Genomic DNA, 19514 nt, shown 5'->3' with positions numbered 1-19514 from the left:
TCTCACACCAAGTGCTTTATTTCTCTTACTCTCACCTTGAGGAGTGTCCTCCCTATTGCTTCTATTTATCCATTTACTCAATGCCAATGGGAACATTTGGTTATGAGTGAAAAGAGGAAATGAATTAAATGGCAGCTCCTCCTACGAAGAGCTTTGAAAATGTAAAAATATGGAAGTTGGCACACAGGCTGAGGACAGTGTGGTCAGGCAGCAGACTGTGTGACGACCGAATCTGGTTGCAGATCCCATCTACACCAGTCATGGAACAAACCATAGTAAAGAGAGAAAAGTCATAAAGGATTCTTTCATCTTTATTTGAAAGTATTACCTCCAGCATTTGTCACTCACTGAAGACATATTTTACGTTGTTAAAAGTCAACAAAGAGATACCACACTTGTAATTATTATCGTAGCGCACGCATGAAAAGCAATTTTATCTCAAGTATCAGTCTCTAGTTGTTTGACAGTAACTTCCTGCAAAGACTGAATCAATTCATCAGCATCTGCCATGGACATTATAGTTCTATGACTGTGGTGTTGGAGATACTGAAGGTATGGGCGAGAGTGACATTATGACATCATGCATTTGTTTGCACTTCAACTTGGGTAGATATTAGGTACCTTCCATTTAATTTGGTATCCAAGAAATGATAATTGAATGTTAGGTTAAATTATTTTTAGCATACAGTGCATTGGAAATAAATGATTAGAGATGTGATCACCTCATAATTACCTGAAAATTTGTCTAAGTAAGGAAATTGCTAATCCCCAAAGGGAGGGAAGACTTTGCCCTGCATTCAGAATTCATGAGAATTTCAAACCAAAGTTTAGACACAAGCTTTCCCTCATTTCTAATGGCAGGGTATTTTTAATAATCAAAACAAGAAACTTGGCGTCAGAAGTCTTGGAACATCTTCATTCTTCCATTACCAATTCATATGACCTCAGAAGCCTTCTGGGCCTTATCCACAGTCAACAGAGAGTTTCTCCAATGCCACTGGACTTTCACAAACTATCCACATCAAATGTGAATATTAACCAATACCTGCAGAAGGTGTTAAAACATCAGATTGTACTTGTCGGAGTTCATTTAACAACAGGATTCTGAGTCAGAGAAGAAGCAAATCTCCGCTTGTACTTACATTTTCATTTGTTTTTAAATATGTCTGGTCTTTCCAAGGTTGAAAAAACTGGGCTGGCTGGACTAGATGGAAAGTGTAGAAAGTTTCTTTCATATAAAATGAACAGGTCTGGATTTCTTTTTAACAGTATTTTGGGCTTCTCCTGCACAAAGAAAGCAGTGAGGACGGGGCGCTGGGGCTAGACCAGCTGTTCACGTTATGTTTCTATGATCCTGGTGTTGGAGATACTGAAGAAGATTATTTTGCGAGTCTCAACTCTCTTAAATTATACAAAAGTGCATTGGCATATGCCCTGGACAGAGGAAGGGGTAAGACAGTGAAATTTAGTGCGTGTAGTAAAAATATACAACATTGTCACAGGGCTAGAATCGGTGAATGAATAGAGTTAGTGCATGAACCCAATAGTAGAAATGAAATGTTTGGAAAGCAAAAGAGAAAGAGAGAGAGAGAGAGAATATGAGTAGGGTCAGGGAAGTCACTTGCCTGATCGGAAGATTGCAGCAGTTAAGTGGCCGGTAAGTTTAGCTCAGATCAGGATTAGTTGTTAAAGGCATGAGGGAAGCTATGGGCAGAGCAGCAAAAAAAAAAATTGACAGTCGCAGATAAGGGAAGGTGGATGGGAATTCTCAGAGCACAAAAAAAGGCAGAGTACTGCGGCATATGAATTTTTAAATTCCCTTATGCTTGTGCTACAAATGCATTGTAAGATGTAAAGGAACATGGAACAATGACCTGCTCTGTTATGTTCTGTCTTTTAAAGCTCGAAGTTCTTCTCTTGGGCAGACTCTTCCTGAGGTATTTTCATGTTATTAATAAAAAGAACAGAAATGAATAACGTATTTAACACGTTCCTGGAGCACCTGCTATATGTCAGCAGTGTGGCACAACCCTCCTTCTGAACAGCTTAGGAATCATGGAAGTTGTAATAAGTGCCGTGGGAGAGAAACACGTAGGAGGAAGTCACGATGGGGAAATGAAAGCATGAGGTTTTACAGAAAATAAGTATTTACAAAGGAATTTTTCTGCATGAATTTTTGAGGCTGTGTCTAGAAGAAATAAGTTTGTTAAAGATTCTTCTGCTATTTGTTTCTTCATTCGATGTTGTGTCCTGCTCTGCTCCAGGGACTGTGCTGGGCTCATTGGGCAGGTGCAGGGTCTGCTAGGGCTGCATGGAGGTGACCATCAGAGCAGAGGAAGGACACTCCTTCTGTCGTGTCCAGCATGAGATGAGGGTTGTGGGGAGAGAGAAGGGTGGTACAGGGCTAAGAAAAGACAGTAGCCAAGATTAGAGTGCAAGTGGGGCCAAGGGACTCCAGCCTCGAGGAGTGGGCCTCGAATCAGGCCAATGCGTAGTTTTTATGGGTAAACTTCTAAAGAGGTAAAAGATTGTAAATCTCAAGATCTGTGTGTTAGCAGCCTGCTGGCTGTCTTTCCGAAAGTCCCATTGTGTTCCAGCCTGTACTTTGCCTTCACACACAGACATCTCCAAGAAATCCATTGAAGGGGAGGGACAGATATAACTCCATTGGATCTCAGTTTGCTGAGACTTCCCCTCAAAGGAGCTTTTCTGATATCTCTCCATCAGGCCTCAGTTTGCTGAGGCACTCCCTTGTGAAATCCTTGTAAGAGCGCAGGGGAACAAACGGTTTGGCAGCTGTAAGGCAACACCTCTGTTCAAAGTGACAAAGGGTTCTTGGGAAATCTCTCTTCTAGAAGGATCATCAGACTTCAGCAGCTAAAGCAGAGTTGAGTAAGATAGGGAAGGCATGGCATGGAAAAGGAACGTTCTGTTCTACGTACTTATCGATTGATCAATCATCATAGATCTGTGCTTTGTGAAGGGACAGAGATAAGTGAGAGCACCGAAAACCGCAAGTAGTTGGGATTTGATTTTGACTGCTCATTATTTACCAGGCCTAATGCCCTTTACATCCAGGCATCGAGCTTAAGAAGGTTGGAGTCAAAGAAAAGTGGTTCTAGTCCCAGCTCCACTACTTACTAATTGTGTGACCTTGAACAACTCATTTAATGTCTCCCAATCTCAGTTTTTTCTCATCTGTAAAATGAGAGTAGTTAGAATACCAACCTCACAGCACGCAACCAGGTTTTCTATATGAAATCCCTTTCCATGACACAGGCATTGCAGCAAGTGCTTAGCAAATGCTGGCTCATTTTTTAAATTACAGCTTTTGTTCTGTTCACTCGCTGCCCTTCCAGAGGGAGCTGTGGTTTCAAAATGTGCCCAGGTCACTGACATGAGCGGTGCAGCCAGCCCTGCCTGGTTGCCTCACACACTAGGGGGTGGGTGTCGGAAATGAAGCTGGAGGGGAGGGTGAGGCCAGATCTCATTTTATCACAGAGGCAGTGGAGAGCCTCTGTAGGACCCTAAGGTCAAAGTTGACAAGATCAGATTTGCACTTCAGAAGTACTGTTCTGGCAGCTTTATACAGGATGGTTTAGAGATGGGAATGACAACAGCTGAAAGCCCAGTCAAAGACTACACAGGTAGTAGCAGTGGGATGGACAGGCAAGGGGAGGGATGCTGTTGGAAGGGGAGGGACAGGAAGTAAGTGGGAAGGATTTGGCTGCTCCACGGTCTCTGGCTTTATTGACTAGGTAGATGGTGGCAGCTTGGGCCAACGTGGAATAAATGAAAAATATAACTTCAACTATTGCCAAATGCCAGCAATACAATGCTGTTGGTAAACTGCAAGGTGGCTGACACACTGGGTAGTTTTTCATGAGGAGCTATAGAAACAATCGTTTAAACAAATTTTACTGTTAAGATAATTGTTGAAACCCCATAAGGGGGACTTATTTCACCATAGGAAGACACAATGGTATTCTTAGAATAGAAGAGAAAAAAGGCAATTATCCAAGAATGGGAGACTCTTTAAGACTAGGTCAGACTTTAAGAAGGAAGTAATAAGTAAGAGAAACAGGTAAAAATGAGTAGATACTCAGATATGGGGGAAAAGACAGATTCAGATATTCTGAGTTTAATTGGGGAGGCAGGTACATGGGAATGTGAAACATTGTGTGGCTTTCTCTGTGTAAACATATACACTTCAGGACATAATATACAATCCTTTGAGATTAAGACACTCAAGTTATGTCTGTGTGGCAGGCAAGGGGCTACAGCTGGGAGCAGGGTGGAAGTGGCAGGACTCAGTCTGGCGACGACCCCCACAAACATGCCCTGAGACTGTGGAATGTGCTAGGAAGGAAGAGTGGGGGCTATAAGAAAACCAGGGGGGTCACCAGCTAGCATTTCCAAGCCTGTTCCCAGATGACCCCAAAGTAAAGCAAAATCAGGTGTGGTATTTAGAAAGTCAGAGACTCACTAAGTTAGCAAAACACCCTTAGCAGCCAGAGCAGATAGGTAGGTGATTAGAGGAGACAGGCTAATTCCAGGAAGCCAATGGAGAAAGGGGGAGAAGGCTTTTCAGGAGAGGGGGCTGGCATGTCGTGTATTGTCAGTATTATTTGGGAGTGGGGCGGAGGAGCTGCCAGATGTCAAAATGGTTGTTTTATACCCAGTAGCCACTGCCAGAGCACTGCAGAATGGGAAAGAGCAAAAAAGGTGGGAGGCAAGGGTTGCATTAACCATACCAGCTCTCGACAAAGCCCTTTGCTCAGAGCAGGTCCGGAACCTGCTGACGGTGGTATGATCATTTCACCATCCTGTTCTTCCTCAGATAGGAAACAGCTGGGAATGAAACACAGGGTGGCCCAGAGCTGACAGAGGAAGAAACCAAGGCCACCCTGTAAAATACAGAGACTGTTATCTCCTGCTTGCCTTTGGGGGTCTTCATTTCCCCAGAAGAATTAGAAACCATAGATTCCTTGGCAAGAAACAATTCCACAACATAAGGGAATCATGACCAAGGAGATGCAGAGATGTGATGACTGAAGAGAGGCTACTTTTCCAGTCGCCTTTTACCAAAGTCCTGTTAATTTTAACAGTTCTTCTTGGCATATAGAGGTCAAACGATTGGATTAGTGGATTTAAATGTGAGTTTATGAGAGAAAACAGAAGGTGAAAGGCTGAGCGGCACCTGGTGAATGCAGACTCTTGATCCTGCCCCAGATCTGGGGATGGCAGGACAGTGGGCGACAGAGGTGACTCTTACATACATTGGTGCCACCTTCAGTATAGTAGGTGGTGTGGGACCGAGGGAGCTATTCTCAAACGAGCCTGATGACTGGATGTCCCTGGGCCCAACCCCAGGATGACTGAGTAAAACCTCTGGGTGTGAGGACGACAGAAGCCATGCTTCCTGGAGCCCTGCCAGATGTGGGAGCCACTGGGCTAATGTAATCTTCTTTAAAGTATGCTTTTATTGGGAATTCATGAGAACCTAATTTTTTTTTTCTCTTTTTTCTTTTTCTACTAGGCCCTGGGAAATCATGAATTTGATAATGGTCCAGAAGGTCTGATTGATCCACTCCTCAAAAAGGCCAAATTTCCAATTCTGAGTGCAAACATTAAAGCACAGGGGCCGCTAGCATCTCAAATATCAGGACTTTATTTGCCGTATAAAATTCTTACTGTCGGTAGTGAAGTTGTGGGAATTGTTGGATACACTTCAAAAGAAACCCCTTTTCTCTCAAATCCAGGTATTTTCTACTTTTATAGCACTCGCTGCTTGAAAATAGATGCACCAAATGCAAGCTTGGCATTATTTTTATGGACTGTAGGTAAAAGTGGGAACAATGTGTGGTAGTGGGCAAATGGTGTACTTAGGATGACATCATTGAGAAAACCAGTCTGGTGGCTTCCACATTGTTCTAAGTTACTTCTTAAAGACATCCGTTCTTCTGCTCAGTGAAATTCTTTGTTGACATAAACAGTGTCTTTGTTTAATTCGGTGAATTCAAAATTGGAAGAGAAGTTCATTTATATCCAGGACCAAACAATGTTGAGTCATTCACTGGAGAAGGAGGACCACATAACTCATTGCCCCTCTCACTGTGCAGCCGGGCATGTGGACCCCGGGTGTTGCCTCATTTTACCCAATCTCTCCTTTTTGTAGTATGATTATTACAGGTCTAATTCACACTCCTTTCTTCCTTTGTGTTATTTATCTCCTGTAGTGTTTTTTATTTTTTTAAAGATTTTATTGGGGAAGGGAACAGGACTTTATTGGGGAACAGTGTGTACTTCCAGGACTCTTTTCCAAGTCAAGTTGTTGTCCTTTCAATCTTAGTTGTGGAGGGCGCAGCTCAGCTCCAGTTGCCATTTTCTAGTTGCAGGGGGCGCAGCCCACCATCCCTTGCGGGACTCGAAGAATCTAACTGGCAGCCTTGTGGTTGAGAGGATGTGCTCCAACCAACTGAGCCACTCAGGAGCTCAGGGGCAGCTCAGCTCAAGGTTCAATCTTAGTTGCAGGGGGCGGAGCCCACCATCCCTTGTGGGACTCGAGGAGTTGAACCAGCAACCTTGTGGTTGAGAGCCCACTGGGGCATGTGGGGATCGAATCGGCAGCCTTCGGAGTTAGGAGCATGGAGCTCCAACCGCCTGAGCCACCGGGCCGGCCCTATTTCTTATAGTTTTAATGACTTGATTGTATCTGGCTTTCTGGGACACATACGTATATTTTTGAATGGTCTGATGAAATATATGTACATATATATTTATGTATATATATTTACATATATATATGCAGATATATATCAGCTATATCTATATATCTATCTACTTATACACATACATTCATATATAATCCTAAGATCATTCAAGAAACATTTTCGAGCCAGTTTTATAGGAATATTTTCACTGAAACACTTTGGCAATGAGAACAAAAAAAAAATTTTGTTCTACATTATCCAAATCCAAATTAATTTCCTTTTCCGTATTTGAAGAAAAAATACAGAAACGGAGCTAGCAGACACAAGTGCTTTCACTAAGAATTAACTGATAAAAGGCATCTAATTACTTAACAATTAGAAAAGTAATGTATTGATTGTTGTTGTTACAATAGGTCCAGGCCATTGGCAACAACAACAAAGCTCCGCTGTGCCTGACTCTGAGCAGCATGTCTGCTCCTAATGAGAGAGGGTCCTGCACCAGCTTGGGGCCGGGCAGGCTGGGGCTTGGCTGCTCTCCACTGAGAGGAAGTGGGGATAGTGGGGTACTCCAGTCAGGGGGTGGACAGGTGACCAAGCCTTTGCACAGTGTGTGACACACAGTCAATAGCTGTTGAGGTCATTGTGGAACCGGAGGGCGGCTGTGGACAAACAAGCCCTGGCTTTTGAAATGATTTAGAAGTGCTCTTCTGACTAAGAAGGATGTGGTCCCACCAGAAGGCGGTGACTGACAGTCTCAGGCTGCTCCCCAACCCGCCAGGCCTGACTCATTCTCTCTCTCTCCCCCTGCAGACATCCTCTGGGGTTCAGGGGCTGCAGCTGCTTTGGGCCTCCTGACACTTTTCTGCCAAGAGGAGAGGGTGGAAATTAGAGTGCACCGGACTGCCTGACTCCTAACCAACCAGTGTGGGCAGGGCTGGGGCGACAAGGCCCAGCTGCTGCCCAGGCTGAGTTGCTGCAGTCTGTGCCGCCCGTCCCCTGCAGGTTGGACGCTCCAGCTCTGGGCCAAGCACTCTAGAAAGCACCTCTCCCACTCCCTTATTGCCTCTGTCCTGCACTGGCCTGAGTACACTGAGCACAGAGCCCGACTCCTTTCAATGAACATCTCGAACCCAATACAGAGGGCAGCTTGGGATCTTTGGATAATGATGTGGATTTGTTGAATAACTGAATAATTATGCGTCTCCATAATTTATATTTCACCTACAGGTTTTTTAGTTCATTTAAAATAGAATGTAGTTAAATGGTGTAAAAGTCATAAACACAGTCAGGAAGGAGGAGAAGGGCTGGGGGTGGAGTGAATGAAAGGAGTGAGGGCCTAGTTGGGGGTCAGGTAAACTTGGTGAAGACCCCCTTGCCCTTTCCGAGGGCTGTGTGAAGCATCCTGAGGCAAAAGGCAGTGAGAGGTGAGAGTCACATGCTCCACGAGGCTCCGGTTCAGGCTCCGTGAGGGCAGGGACCCTGTTTGTCTCATCCACCGCTCTGCTCTGCCCAGTGCACGGCCTATGAGAAGTTCTCAGTAGGTGTTGCTGGAATGAATACATGAGAGCAGAGGAGCGTGGGGGCCACAATCACACAACAGCAGATAGTTCAGTTTCCTGGAACACCGGTTCTAAGCAGGGAAAGCTAAAAAGTTGGATGAGGACTGGATTGCAGAGCCTTCTGAATGCACGGCTGAGTTCAGGCATGATTTGGAGAAACACATTATCCCTTCTTTAATAGTCACCAATAAAAGAGAAAAGGAGCACGAATTGTTAGTGGAGAGACACAAGGGCTCCAGAAATCACATTGCCTTTTCCAGGACTCTGACAGCATCCCACCTGAGCCCTGTACCAGGTGGCAACAGCAAGGGGAGGTGCAGGGGTGATGCTCTTTCCAGCAGCTCCTGGAGAGGCCAGCAGGATTGTGGAGGGGCTCAGGCAGGAGCTGGGCAGGGGTGGAGCAATGTGTCTGGGGACACTTGCTTCTTCCAAGACCACAGCCCCTGCAGCCCAGCATGAGTTCTTCCTTCAGATCCCTGGCCCCTAATCCAGCCCCATGTCTCCAGGCTTGGTGGCCTCGTGCCCACAGTATAATTTGAATTTCTAGCACATTTATTATTGCTAGATAGTGAAATTCCTATAATTTCCCTCATAACATCCTGAAATGTATCCCATGCTTTCTAGATATGTGATGACTGATCCTGTGAGATTTCTGATGTGTTAGAAGACATTCCTTGTTCTCAGAGGCGTTCTGCTGAATGTTTTCATTCCTTCTTGCCAAACAAACTAAAACAGAGAATGGTAGCATTCTCTGAAGGCCTCAACATAGATTCATTCATTCATTCATTCATTCATTCATTCATTCCCTGAGTGCCTGTCTATGTGCCAGGCACTGTTCTAGGTACCAGGGATACTGACCAAAATGAAAATCTCTGCCCACTGAAGCTTACATGTTTAGTGGGAGAATAAATGAGTAAAATGTTTGGTGAGTCAGAAGGTGTTAAGTGCTGTGGAGAATTAAGGGGAGAGGGCAGCGCATGTGGCATGGGGGAAGGGTGCACCTCGTTGTTTTAAATGGAGGCTCTGGGAGAGGCACTTGTAGAAGGTGACATGGCACTGAGGGGTGACCAGGGAGTCCTGGGCTAACTGGGGTGATTGGCAAGAAGCAGATTATTCTTGACCTTTTCATGGCAGACAATGGTGGCACAGCTGTTATATAATTCCTAATTTTAAAACTTTGCCTGTGAGTGACTGACAACACTTCCCATCCAATTCAAGATATCTGTGAGCTGCTAATTTTCAGGCTGTCAGCGGGGTCCTCTCTGGCTTGACCATTAGCTGTGCTATTTATCTTCCACACATTAGGTGCTCCAGGGCTCCCCAATGGGGCACACAGAGACTCAAACCTCACAGCGTCCCAAGGGATGTGCTTCACAGTTTCGTTGCTCTTTGGAGAGATGAATACTTTTCGAACTGGAGATGTTGGGCTCCTAGGTTTTGGAAGTTCTTTACAAGATATTATTGATGTTTTGGCATTGCATTTTAGTAATGATTCTTAGAAATTTCACAGAAAGGAGTCCAAGTCGTCTGAAGGACTCCCTTGTCACCAAGGACGGGACATGACTTCAGGGCAGCGTGTCTGTCAGTGTTTGCTGTCACTTCTGTGCCAGTAAAAGCCATATGACCTCAAGGCTTGCTGAGGTTTGTCTACAGAGACAGAGGGAGAGACTGGTAGTCTTGCTACATGGGATGGCACATGCTCGCAACACAGAGCACCAGGCTGTGCAGTCACACCCACACTCACCAGCCTGTACCAACAAGCAGTGGTCATTACCACTAAGTGGGGGGCAAGCAGCCAGTGAAAAATGTGCACACTCCCAGTGCAGCGATACTCAGATGGGACCCCTGTCTAATGCAGAGCTCAAAAATGCGCATATACTGACCTTACCAAGTGAACAAGATGAGAGTTCAACTGGCGTTAAGCTTGGCATTCAACGACTAGTTGCTGACAGAATTTTAAGTTTGAAGAGTGATTATCTTGAACTTGCAAACAAAGCCTTAAAATCATTAACCTCTTCTGTACTTCATGCTTATGTGCTCAGGTATTTTTCTGCATTGTCATAATAGAAGTCGGAATAAAAATTAAAATAAAAAAAGAGATAGGCTTCCAGGTCTGAAGCCTCCTCATAGAATGAACTTGAATTTGAGCAACATAATACCATCCACAACCTTAAACTAATGCAACATTAAGTGAATGTAACAGAGAATCTATATCTTCAGGGAGTTTTTTTGGCTTTATATTTAATTTATAAATATGTGTTGGCCTTAGTAATTTAAGTGCTTTAGTAGATTAAAATGTTTTTACTTGGCATGTTAATATGTACAATAAGCAATATATTAAAAATAGTTAATAAATATCCACTTTATTTGTTTTCTTTTAGGAAGAAATTTAAGATTTGAAAATGAAATCACTGCATTGCAATTTGAAGTAGATAAGCTAAAGAGTCTAAATGTGAACAAAATTATTGCACTGGGACACTCTGGTTTTGAAACGGACAAACTCATTGCTCAGAAAGTGAAGGGTGTGGACGTCGTGGTGGGAGGACACACCAACACATTTCTTTACACAGGTAATTGTTTCAAAAACATTATACCAGCCGAGGTATCTATGTAACTTATTTGTCTCTTTTGCCTTTGCAACTGTGATTATTATTTTTACTACTATTTAGCATATGATATATTATATATATTATATATGTAATACATGTATAATACACATTGAATGGTAACATTTAAATCTTACTCAAAGAGACATTACTAAGAATAATTTATTGTTTTCATGATTATGTCAATTCCATTTATGTATATTATAAATATATATAACATATGTATAAAAATATATAAAAAACAAAAAGATTTCTGAGCTCCAACCAAAAGTCCGTTTACATCAAAAAGCAACATGTCATATAAAAAAATTTTAAGCATAAACAAAATACTGTAAATAAGGCCTTCAGAGCTCTAAGTGGCAGGTTCATAAGTAGCAGAATCTGGAACCCAGGGCTCCAGTCCTGACTCTACTTCGTATCAGGACTGTGAGTGTCCTGGAGCCACATCACCCCGGGCACTCTAGAGATGAAGTCTCCCCTCCCTCCCTCCTTCCTCTCGCTTCTCTCCCCCTCCCCTTCATCCTCCCCCTTCCTCTTCTCTCTTTTGTCTTCTCCCTTTCTCCCTGCTCCCTTCCCCTCTTTCCCTCTCCCCTCTCTCTCCCTCCCATCCTTTGTGGACAGAAGAGGAGGGCCTAGCTGGTAACTGATTTTATCAGCAGTGGAAGGAAGGCTTTGTTAGGGAAGAACCCTCCCCTTGAAGAGGCTGCTCCTTTGCACATCTCTATATGGAATCTAAGGTGAGACTATTTTTATAAAAGCAAAAATAGAAACTACCCCAAATAGTAGAAAATACCCAAAAATGTTAGAAAGGGCTATCACTGAGAAGAGTTTGGGGGAGGAACAAACTTTCTGCCCTCAAGTTTCTTTCAGATGGTCGAATATCACATAGGCATGAGAGAGATTAGCAAGAGAAAAGAACCAAATTTAATATATATGTATGTATGGGGACCCCATATACGTGAGAGAGTCAGAGACCCCACATGCACAAGAGGTTCAGAGACAGAAAGGGAACATGTGTATATAGGACATTCTGAGCTAGGGGTGATATAAGATGCCTTGGGAACTTCAAAGGGTCATTGCAGAATGATAATATCAGATGTTTAGTAAAGAGAAGTTTATTCTACCATATAGGTGGGTCAAAAGAGATTATCGCTGATAATCTCTTATTATGGGCAAGGTCCCTAATTCAAGTTTTTCTTTTCTAGGTAGTTAAGGGAGGGGCAGAAGTTCCTCTTGAGCCTAAAGCTAAAATTACCTTTAGCTGAAACTAATCTACATACCGCTGAGGCACATCTTGGGGTGGCTTGTTCTGAACCCCCACAAGAGCGTACAGGTAATTTTTATTTCCCTGACAGTTTTTAGCATTTTCAAATAATGAAGCATGTTGCTTCTGCAATCAGACAAAGAGACTCACATTATAAAAAGAAAAGAAACACAATACTGGGTCAGAAGTTCTTATTTCTGATTCATTTAAAAGACCTTGAGCAGGTCACTCACTCTCTCTGAATCTATTAACTTTGCTTCAAAATAAGGATGATCGTGCTCAAAATGCCACATTGTTGTGAAAATTATGTAAGATGGTTTACGGAGGAAGACAACTTTCCTCTATCCTCAAGTACCTTTTGGCTGGTCTAATAATTAAATCTACATGAAAGATTAACAAAATAACCCAATTTAATTCCATATGTACATTTGGGAACCCCAAATACATGAGAGAGTCAGAGACAGAAAGTTAAAATGCGGCATCTATGACATTCTCAGCTAAGGATGAGGTAAGGCGCCCCAGGATTCAGAGGGGAGGGAAGTCACTGAAGAGCAGGTGTTCAGTAATTAGAACTTTGCCCTGCTCTACAGATAGGAGATTTAAAAAAAAGAAAAGAAAAAAAAAGTTATTTCAGGTAGTAACTCTTACTATGGGCAAGGCCCCCAATTTAAATTCATTAAGGGAGAGAGAAAAGTTTCTCCTGCACCCTCAGGGTCTCAGTTGCCTTCAGCTCAAAATGATCCACATGCCAAAGTGGGACATGTTGGGGAGGCCTTTTCTGAACCCCTTCAGTGGAAACAGTTTACTAAATACTATAAACTATTTATAAACAACTATAAATAGTTGTATCCTGGCATGCAGTGGTGTCCAGGCTGCCCACTGGTAAAAATATGCCAATCAAAATGGTGGTACTGGTGTACTATTTCAGACGGTGGGGCGGGCTTTCATGTAAGAAAATAATGCCATAATTTACATGAGCTAATTCAACTCCTCCTTCACAAGTATTTTACCTGTTGGTAGACACAGGCTAAAGACTAATTTCAAACTGGATTTTGCCCATTAGTGGCTGTGAAATCAATGTAGTGAGTTAAAAAAAACAGTAGGGTTTTGTTTTTGTTTTGTTGAACAGACTAGACTAAAACAGATTAGGCACTTAAACATTACTCATGTGAAGGATATCTATTGTTTCATGGAAAAGACATATATAAAATGAGAACAATTTCAGGCACGTAGCAGGCAATACATTAGTGTGACGAGGGTACTGACAGGGATGTGAACTTTCTTAGTGTGGGTAATGGTGCAATCAAACATCAGAGAGCCACTTAAGAAGCTTCGGAGCGTTAGATGGACTGATTGCACCAAGACCAGAAAACATCCAGAGCAGCACAAAGGAGAGTGTTCTGGTGTCCAACTCTGGCTGTGCCACTAACTAGTGGTTCCATCCAGTCTCTGCCTGATTTCCCTCATCTGTAGAATGAGGGTGGTAACAACAGTACCTGTTATAAAGGGTCATTATGACCTCATATATTAATGAATGGATGTAGGTGAGAACAGGGGCTAGTACTTCTTCCGTTCTTATTTCAGTGACGTCCCAGCTCTAAGGATAAGACCTGTGAAAAACCCTTCCCTAGAGCCTTTTCTTAGCTTTTCTCTGAGGCCTAGTCAGAACCCTAGGATACAAGGCAGGAGCTGGATACCTGCTTCCCACCCCCTCATCCTTCAGAGTAGTGGTTTCAAACTGTTTTTACTATGATCCACACAGTAAGAAAGGCATTGTATGTATGTGTGCATTCTCACACAAGTGTGCGCGCGCGCACACACACACTTCAAGAAAACTTTCACAAAGCACCTGGAATGCACCCTGATAGTTTCTGTCCTACTTTTTCATTTGTTTAAGTGCCGGTTACCCCCCATTAAATTAGTGTCCTTGTCTTGTAGCTAGCCCATATTTTGAAAAACTCAGCTTTAAATGAGGCATGACCAAAGAGTGCATGAACACTCACAGGACTCAAACCCCTCCATGCAGATGCTGAAGTCAGTCCCACGTTCCTCGGGACTTGTCTTTACACCATTTTCATCAGTGAATGCCCTCTTACAGCATCAACTGGCCATCCAGAGCCCTGGTGTGTGGCCACCAAGCAGTGTGCCGTGATGGGTCTGAACAGGTTCGGCAACTGTGCCTGGCTCCTCATTAACTCTGCAACCTGTCCTTTTGCTCCTGTCACTTTATTCCAGCCAATGAAGTCCTGCAAAATATGTGCCTTTTGCTAAGTAAATGAATGTAGTTAATGATGAATGACTGGATGAAAGAAAGATGTGTGGATAAAAATTATAATTTGCTTATCCATAAATCTTGAAGTAGGTAATTAACAGTCTCTCAAAAAAAATACTGTCTTTAGCGTCTTAGTCATTTATTTCACATTTCATGATTGCTTACCAAGATTAAACTTGTTCTCAGGAAAATGTTTAATTTTGATACACATCATTTTGAGGAATGAGTTTAAGAAAGAAGGTAATTCCAGGACATGATAGGGCATAAGGCATATTTGCTTGTTTAGATAAATTTCCCTAGCCTTAAAAAAAAATAATAAACAAAAAACCTCCACTGAATCATTTCAATTGAATTAGCATAAAGTTAAAGTTAAATATTATTAGTTAATAAAAATGTAGTTAAAAATGATATATCCCTTGCAATTTTAAGTCTTGCTGAGAATCATTTCAGCACATACAAGGACCCACCACACGTATATACATATCTGAAAGAAAATTTCACAAAACATCTAGATTGCACCTGATATTTTGTTTTGTTATTTAGTTTTTTAATGCTGGTTACTACCTATTAAATTAGTTCCATTGTATTGTAGTTAGCCCATGTTATTAAAAACTCAGTTTTAGGCTGTGGGGGAGTTTGAATGGGTAAAGGGGGTCAAATATACTGTGTTTCCCTGAAAATAAGACCTAGCCGGACAGTCAGCTCTAATGTGTCTTTTGGAGCAAAAATTAATATAAGACCAGGTCTTATTTTACTATAAGACCGGGTATAATATAATATAACATAACATAATATAACATAACATAACAATATAATACTGGGTATAATATAATATAATATAATACAATATAATATAATATATGCCTTAAACTTATAATATAATATAATACCAGGTCTTATATTAATTTTTGCTCCAAAAGACGCATTTGAGCTGATTGTCTGGCTAGGTCTTATTTTCGCGGAAACAGGGTATGATGACGGAAGGAGACTAGACTTTGGGTGGTGAGCACACAATGTAATACACAGATGATGTGTTATAGAATTGTACACCTGAAATTTACATAACGTTATTAACCAATGTCACCCCAATACGTTTAATTTTTAAAGTAAGTAAATAAAATAATTAAAAATTTTTTTTAAAAACTCAGCTTTAAATGAAACATGACCAAAACAGTACATGAATGGTTCTTCTCCAAACGTTGAACGTCAGTCCAGGTTCTTTTGATCACAACCACTATGAACATGCAGAGAATCCTAGTATCACCTGTCATGTCCAAATGAAAAGGAGAGGGCTTCCCCTGACAGGCTTATAAAATGTTAAAGCTACCAGGACGAGGGCTACTATGCAAATATCTTCTCTAAAGGAATTAAATCCATGTTGATGCCTTTGGAGAAAATAGTAAAGTGAGTGCAGTTTGAAAGCTGCAGCAGGTAGTTTAGGGGACTCTGTTCTGTGTGCAGCCCTTGAAGACAGACAGACTCCTGTGACGCTGTCTTTTGTTTGCCTCCCATTATTTTAACTGACGTTTGGATTATGCAAGCCAATCTGGCTAGCAGTGGCCTTAGGTGAGTGTAGACATCAGTTTCTACATCTGCAAAAAAGCAGGGTTAGAAATGGTAAGTCTATGATGCCTTCCATTCTAAGTTCCTGTTCCCTAGGAAGTTATCCGTGCAGAGCTGGATTGCCTACTTTCCAAAATTTGGGAAAAGAAAACGCTTTTTGGCAGAACACTTTCATTACTTCCTGAGATTACTGCAGTGAATTTAATTTTACTTCTAATTTCTCTGAGACTCAGACCTCTTGGCTATTCCACCTTTCTCCTTCCCTAACATTCTCACCTAGTGGCCTCCTAGCCACGCCCCAACAGCACTGTGAATTTTGCACCCAACTCCCTGTCTTCCTCTCCACTCCAGTTCCTGCCTTCATCTGGACTGAGTGTCCCTGTGGATGGCTGATCCAATACAAGGTTCAGAGCCCCTGGTTCCTTGTGACTGTCACCTCCACTCCTTTTCAGCCACCTTCACTTCTGGGGCCACAGGCTGAGACTTGGTCATCCAGAATTGTTCCAACTCCAAACACCCATTATCCATCTCCCTCGTCACAGCCTCCGAGCCTTAAAGCTTTCTCACCCCTCTCCTTTGAGAGATGGCTGCTTTCAGCCTTACTGAAACCTCAGTCTCTTGAACTCCCCAGTCCAGCAGGCTTCATTCACTTTTCTCTCCTCGCTAGCCTGGAAGTGTCCATTACAGACTCTCGACCATGTCTGTGCTGACACATGGAAGGCAGGTGCCCAGGATTGTTGAACGACTGTTAAAAGAGGCAGCTCCTTTAAAAGTAAGATTTCTTTATTTGATCACTCTTCTTATTCAGTACCTAATTTTCATTGCTTCTGGAGTTAGGCACACAATTGTTGATTATGCATTTCAAACCGTCCATTTATATAGAGAACATAAGTGATTTTAATGAGCACAGAATTTTGTTCTCAAGACAAACGCAGTTCACAATGTAAATATAAATAAGACGGACCAGAAAAATTGAACACTTGTTCTTCACGCTGCCGTCAGTGGTGAGGTGTACGGTGCAAAGGGGTGAACCCCTCCCTGTTTCCATAGAATAAGAGAGGGAGAGACTTTGTTGTTTGTCTGTAATCACTGGTCATTGCTCCATTAACTTTCACTCTTGTGGGAGATAATCTTGCTTTCAGAACAAGAAAATGGTCCTATTATTTACCACATCCACAGGACAAGGAAACACTCTCCAACAAAGAACCACTCCTTTAAGCATGAATAAGGACTGCTGACATCTGTGGTCTATTAAGTGAGCTGGGAGCATCAGCCTACGGGCAGAGGTGTAGCCCGTACCCTCAAAGATGATGTCCTTGGTGGCCCAGGGACTTATTTGTTCCAGTGGTCGGTCACTCACTTGGGACCTTTCAGTCCACTTCTAGCTATACCCCAGCTTCAGCACCAGCTTCCTTCACGGAGCAAAGCCCAGAGCCTCTGGTTGGTGATTTTTGCAGCCATATAACACTGATCAGCTTTAACTATGTCTCATGAAACTGCTTTCCAAGCTAAAGTGAGACTAGCAAAACCCAACATCTAATAAGAACAACTATAAAACACAATCAAGGTCATTTGGTAGGCTCGAGTTATAAGGAAAGCTGATGGCCAACTAATTGTGAAATCATAAACCCATTCCTACCACAAGGTACAAATTTCTTCCCAGGACTGAAGTTCATGTTGCCTTCGTTTTGTTGCCTGCTGGTCTTCTGAGGAGGATGTTATTTCTCCTATGCTCTTACCCAGCATGGGGTTGTGGAAAGGGCTTTGGACTCTGACTGACCCTGTTTTCTTCTGGGATTCATCACTACTGGCTGGCTGGCCTTGGACATTCTGGACCTGCTGAACCATTCTGGGCTTCAGCTTTTATTTTTAAAAATGGCTACAGTGCTATGACTAACTCAGAGTGTTGTAGGGATTAAATGAGGTAATATGAACATAAGTAGGCCCTGGAGCCTAGTAGGTCCAAGACAAACATGTCAGCTCTCTGATATTCTACAACATGGGAAAACACATTATAATAAATTAAAAAGAAGACAATACAAAAAACAAATTGTTTACAACTGTATAAAAACTTATTATCCAGACTTTAACGACCTGAGAGTCACACATCCTCGAGCTAACTTATGAGACCGCTCCTCCCATTAATAAATTAAAAGGCTCTTCATCACCCAAAACTTAGGAAACACTGGGGCTTTCCTCATCCCCTCCCCCTAAAATCTGACAATTCCTTGGGGATCCTATATTTTTCCTGGTCCCCTTGATTTTAATTGTCACTTCTGTTGAATTATCAGTCACCTCTGGTCTTGCGTCTTTCAAACTATTCTTTTCTATCCATGCAGCATACACCCAAACATGAAAAATTGACTTTCGTTTTTCATCTCCCCAAACTCCATCAACACAAGGCAGTTTCCCTCCACGTTTGCCAGTCACCACAGGGGAGCTGGCCACCACACAGCACAGCTGATAACCTGGAATGGACCCTTGTCTTCAAAAGTCTACGGCAATGCCACCACAGGGCAGGGCGCACTGGGTGACTGTTTTTCCTCAACCCAATCCTCCCAGTCTCTACCCATTTCCCACTTTCCTGTTCTTTTCTTTACTCCTGTATCCAAGGCTACCCAAAACTCAAAACTTCTCCCACTGTTTTTATGCAAATCGTTAAGCACTTTCTACCTGCACCCCCCCCCCATCACCACCCCACCCCACCCCAACCTGGTGCATGGCGGAGAGCCTGTCTTCCCAGACACATCTGCTTCGCCTCACCTCAGGGAAGAGGAAAGGAACAGGGTCACCAGCACCCTTGACCTCTCCCAGGTGTTTTGCTAAACAGAAAATGGGTTATCCCTAAAATGGATTCCACCACCCATTTCCCCCTCATTGCTATCCATTCGTGTATATGTATGTTTTATTTTAATTCACTGAAATTATATTGGTCATTGCCATAGGGTGATAGGACTGCAAATAATTTTTTTTCTTTTCCATTTGAAAATGTTCTGTTATGCTAGTTTTACTTTCACAAAAAAAAATTTTTTTAAACCTCTCTGAACCCTACAAACTTAACCATTAATCTCGGATTTTATTAAAAGAAAAATTTCCACAATTTACAGACCTAGTAGGCTTTTATTCAGTGATTCATGAATCTGGCAACATCCTACCTCAGCAGATAGAAAAGAGCTCCCTCAGAAGAGCTGTACAAGGCCAAAGAGTCTTGTAGACCAAAGTGAGCAGGAACAAGGAAGTTACACGGGGCGTTTGCTGATTGGTTAAAACAGGCTCACTTACCTTCTAAGGAGCAAGGGGAAGTCTTGAGATGGTCCAGGTAACTAGTGCTGAGCAGGCAGATGCTGATTGGTTGACCTCGGCCTTCCTTGTCTGGGAGAGCTGAGCACAGAAACATCATTAAGTTTTGGTTTGCTGACGTGGGGCTTAGCATGAGAAACTGCATACATCTTGGGGCTAATCTGGTTACTTTAACAACTTGAACCATTATAAATATTTGTGTTAAATTTTTTTTAAAAAAGATATATACTCAATTTG

At 42.5% G+C, this 19514-nt stretch overlaps 1 protein-coding gene across 1 annotated transcript in view; it reads left to right on the top strand.

Moving 5' to 3' along the window:
• Positions 1 to 19514, top strand: part of NT5E (5'-nucleotidase ecto) — a 56793-nt gene that overhangs the window by 14296 nt on the left and 22983 nt on the right. Inside the window, exons 2-3 of the mRNA XM_081044194.1 lie at positions 5540 to 5762; positions 10654 to 10842. Coding sequence (XP_080900320.1) covers positions 5540 to 5762; positions 10654 to 10842 — 412 coding nt within the window. The remainder of the gene's footprint in view (positions 1 to 5539; positions 5763 to 10653; positions 10843 to 19514) is intronic.

This window comes from Rhinolophus hipposideros (genome assembly GCF_964194185.1).
Source record: "Rhinolophus hipposideros genome assembly, chromosome: 3".
Taxonomy (NCBI): domain Eukaryota; kingdom Metazoa; phylum Chordata; class Mammalia; order Chiroptera; family Rhinolophidae; genus Rhinolophus; species Rhinolophus hipposideros.
This window is presented reverse-complemented; position numbering and strand designations above follow the sequence as displayed.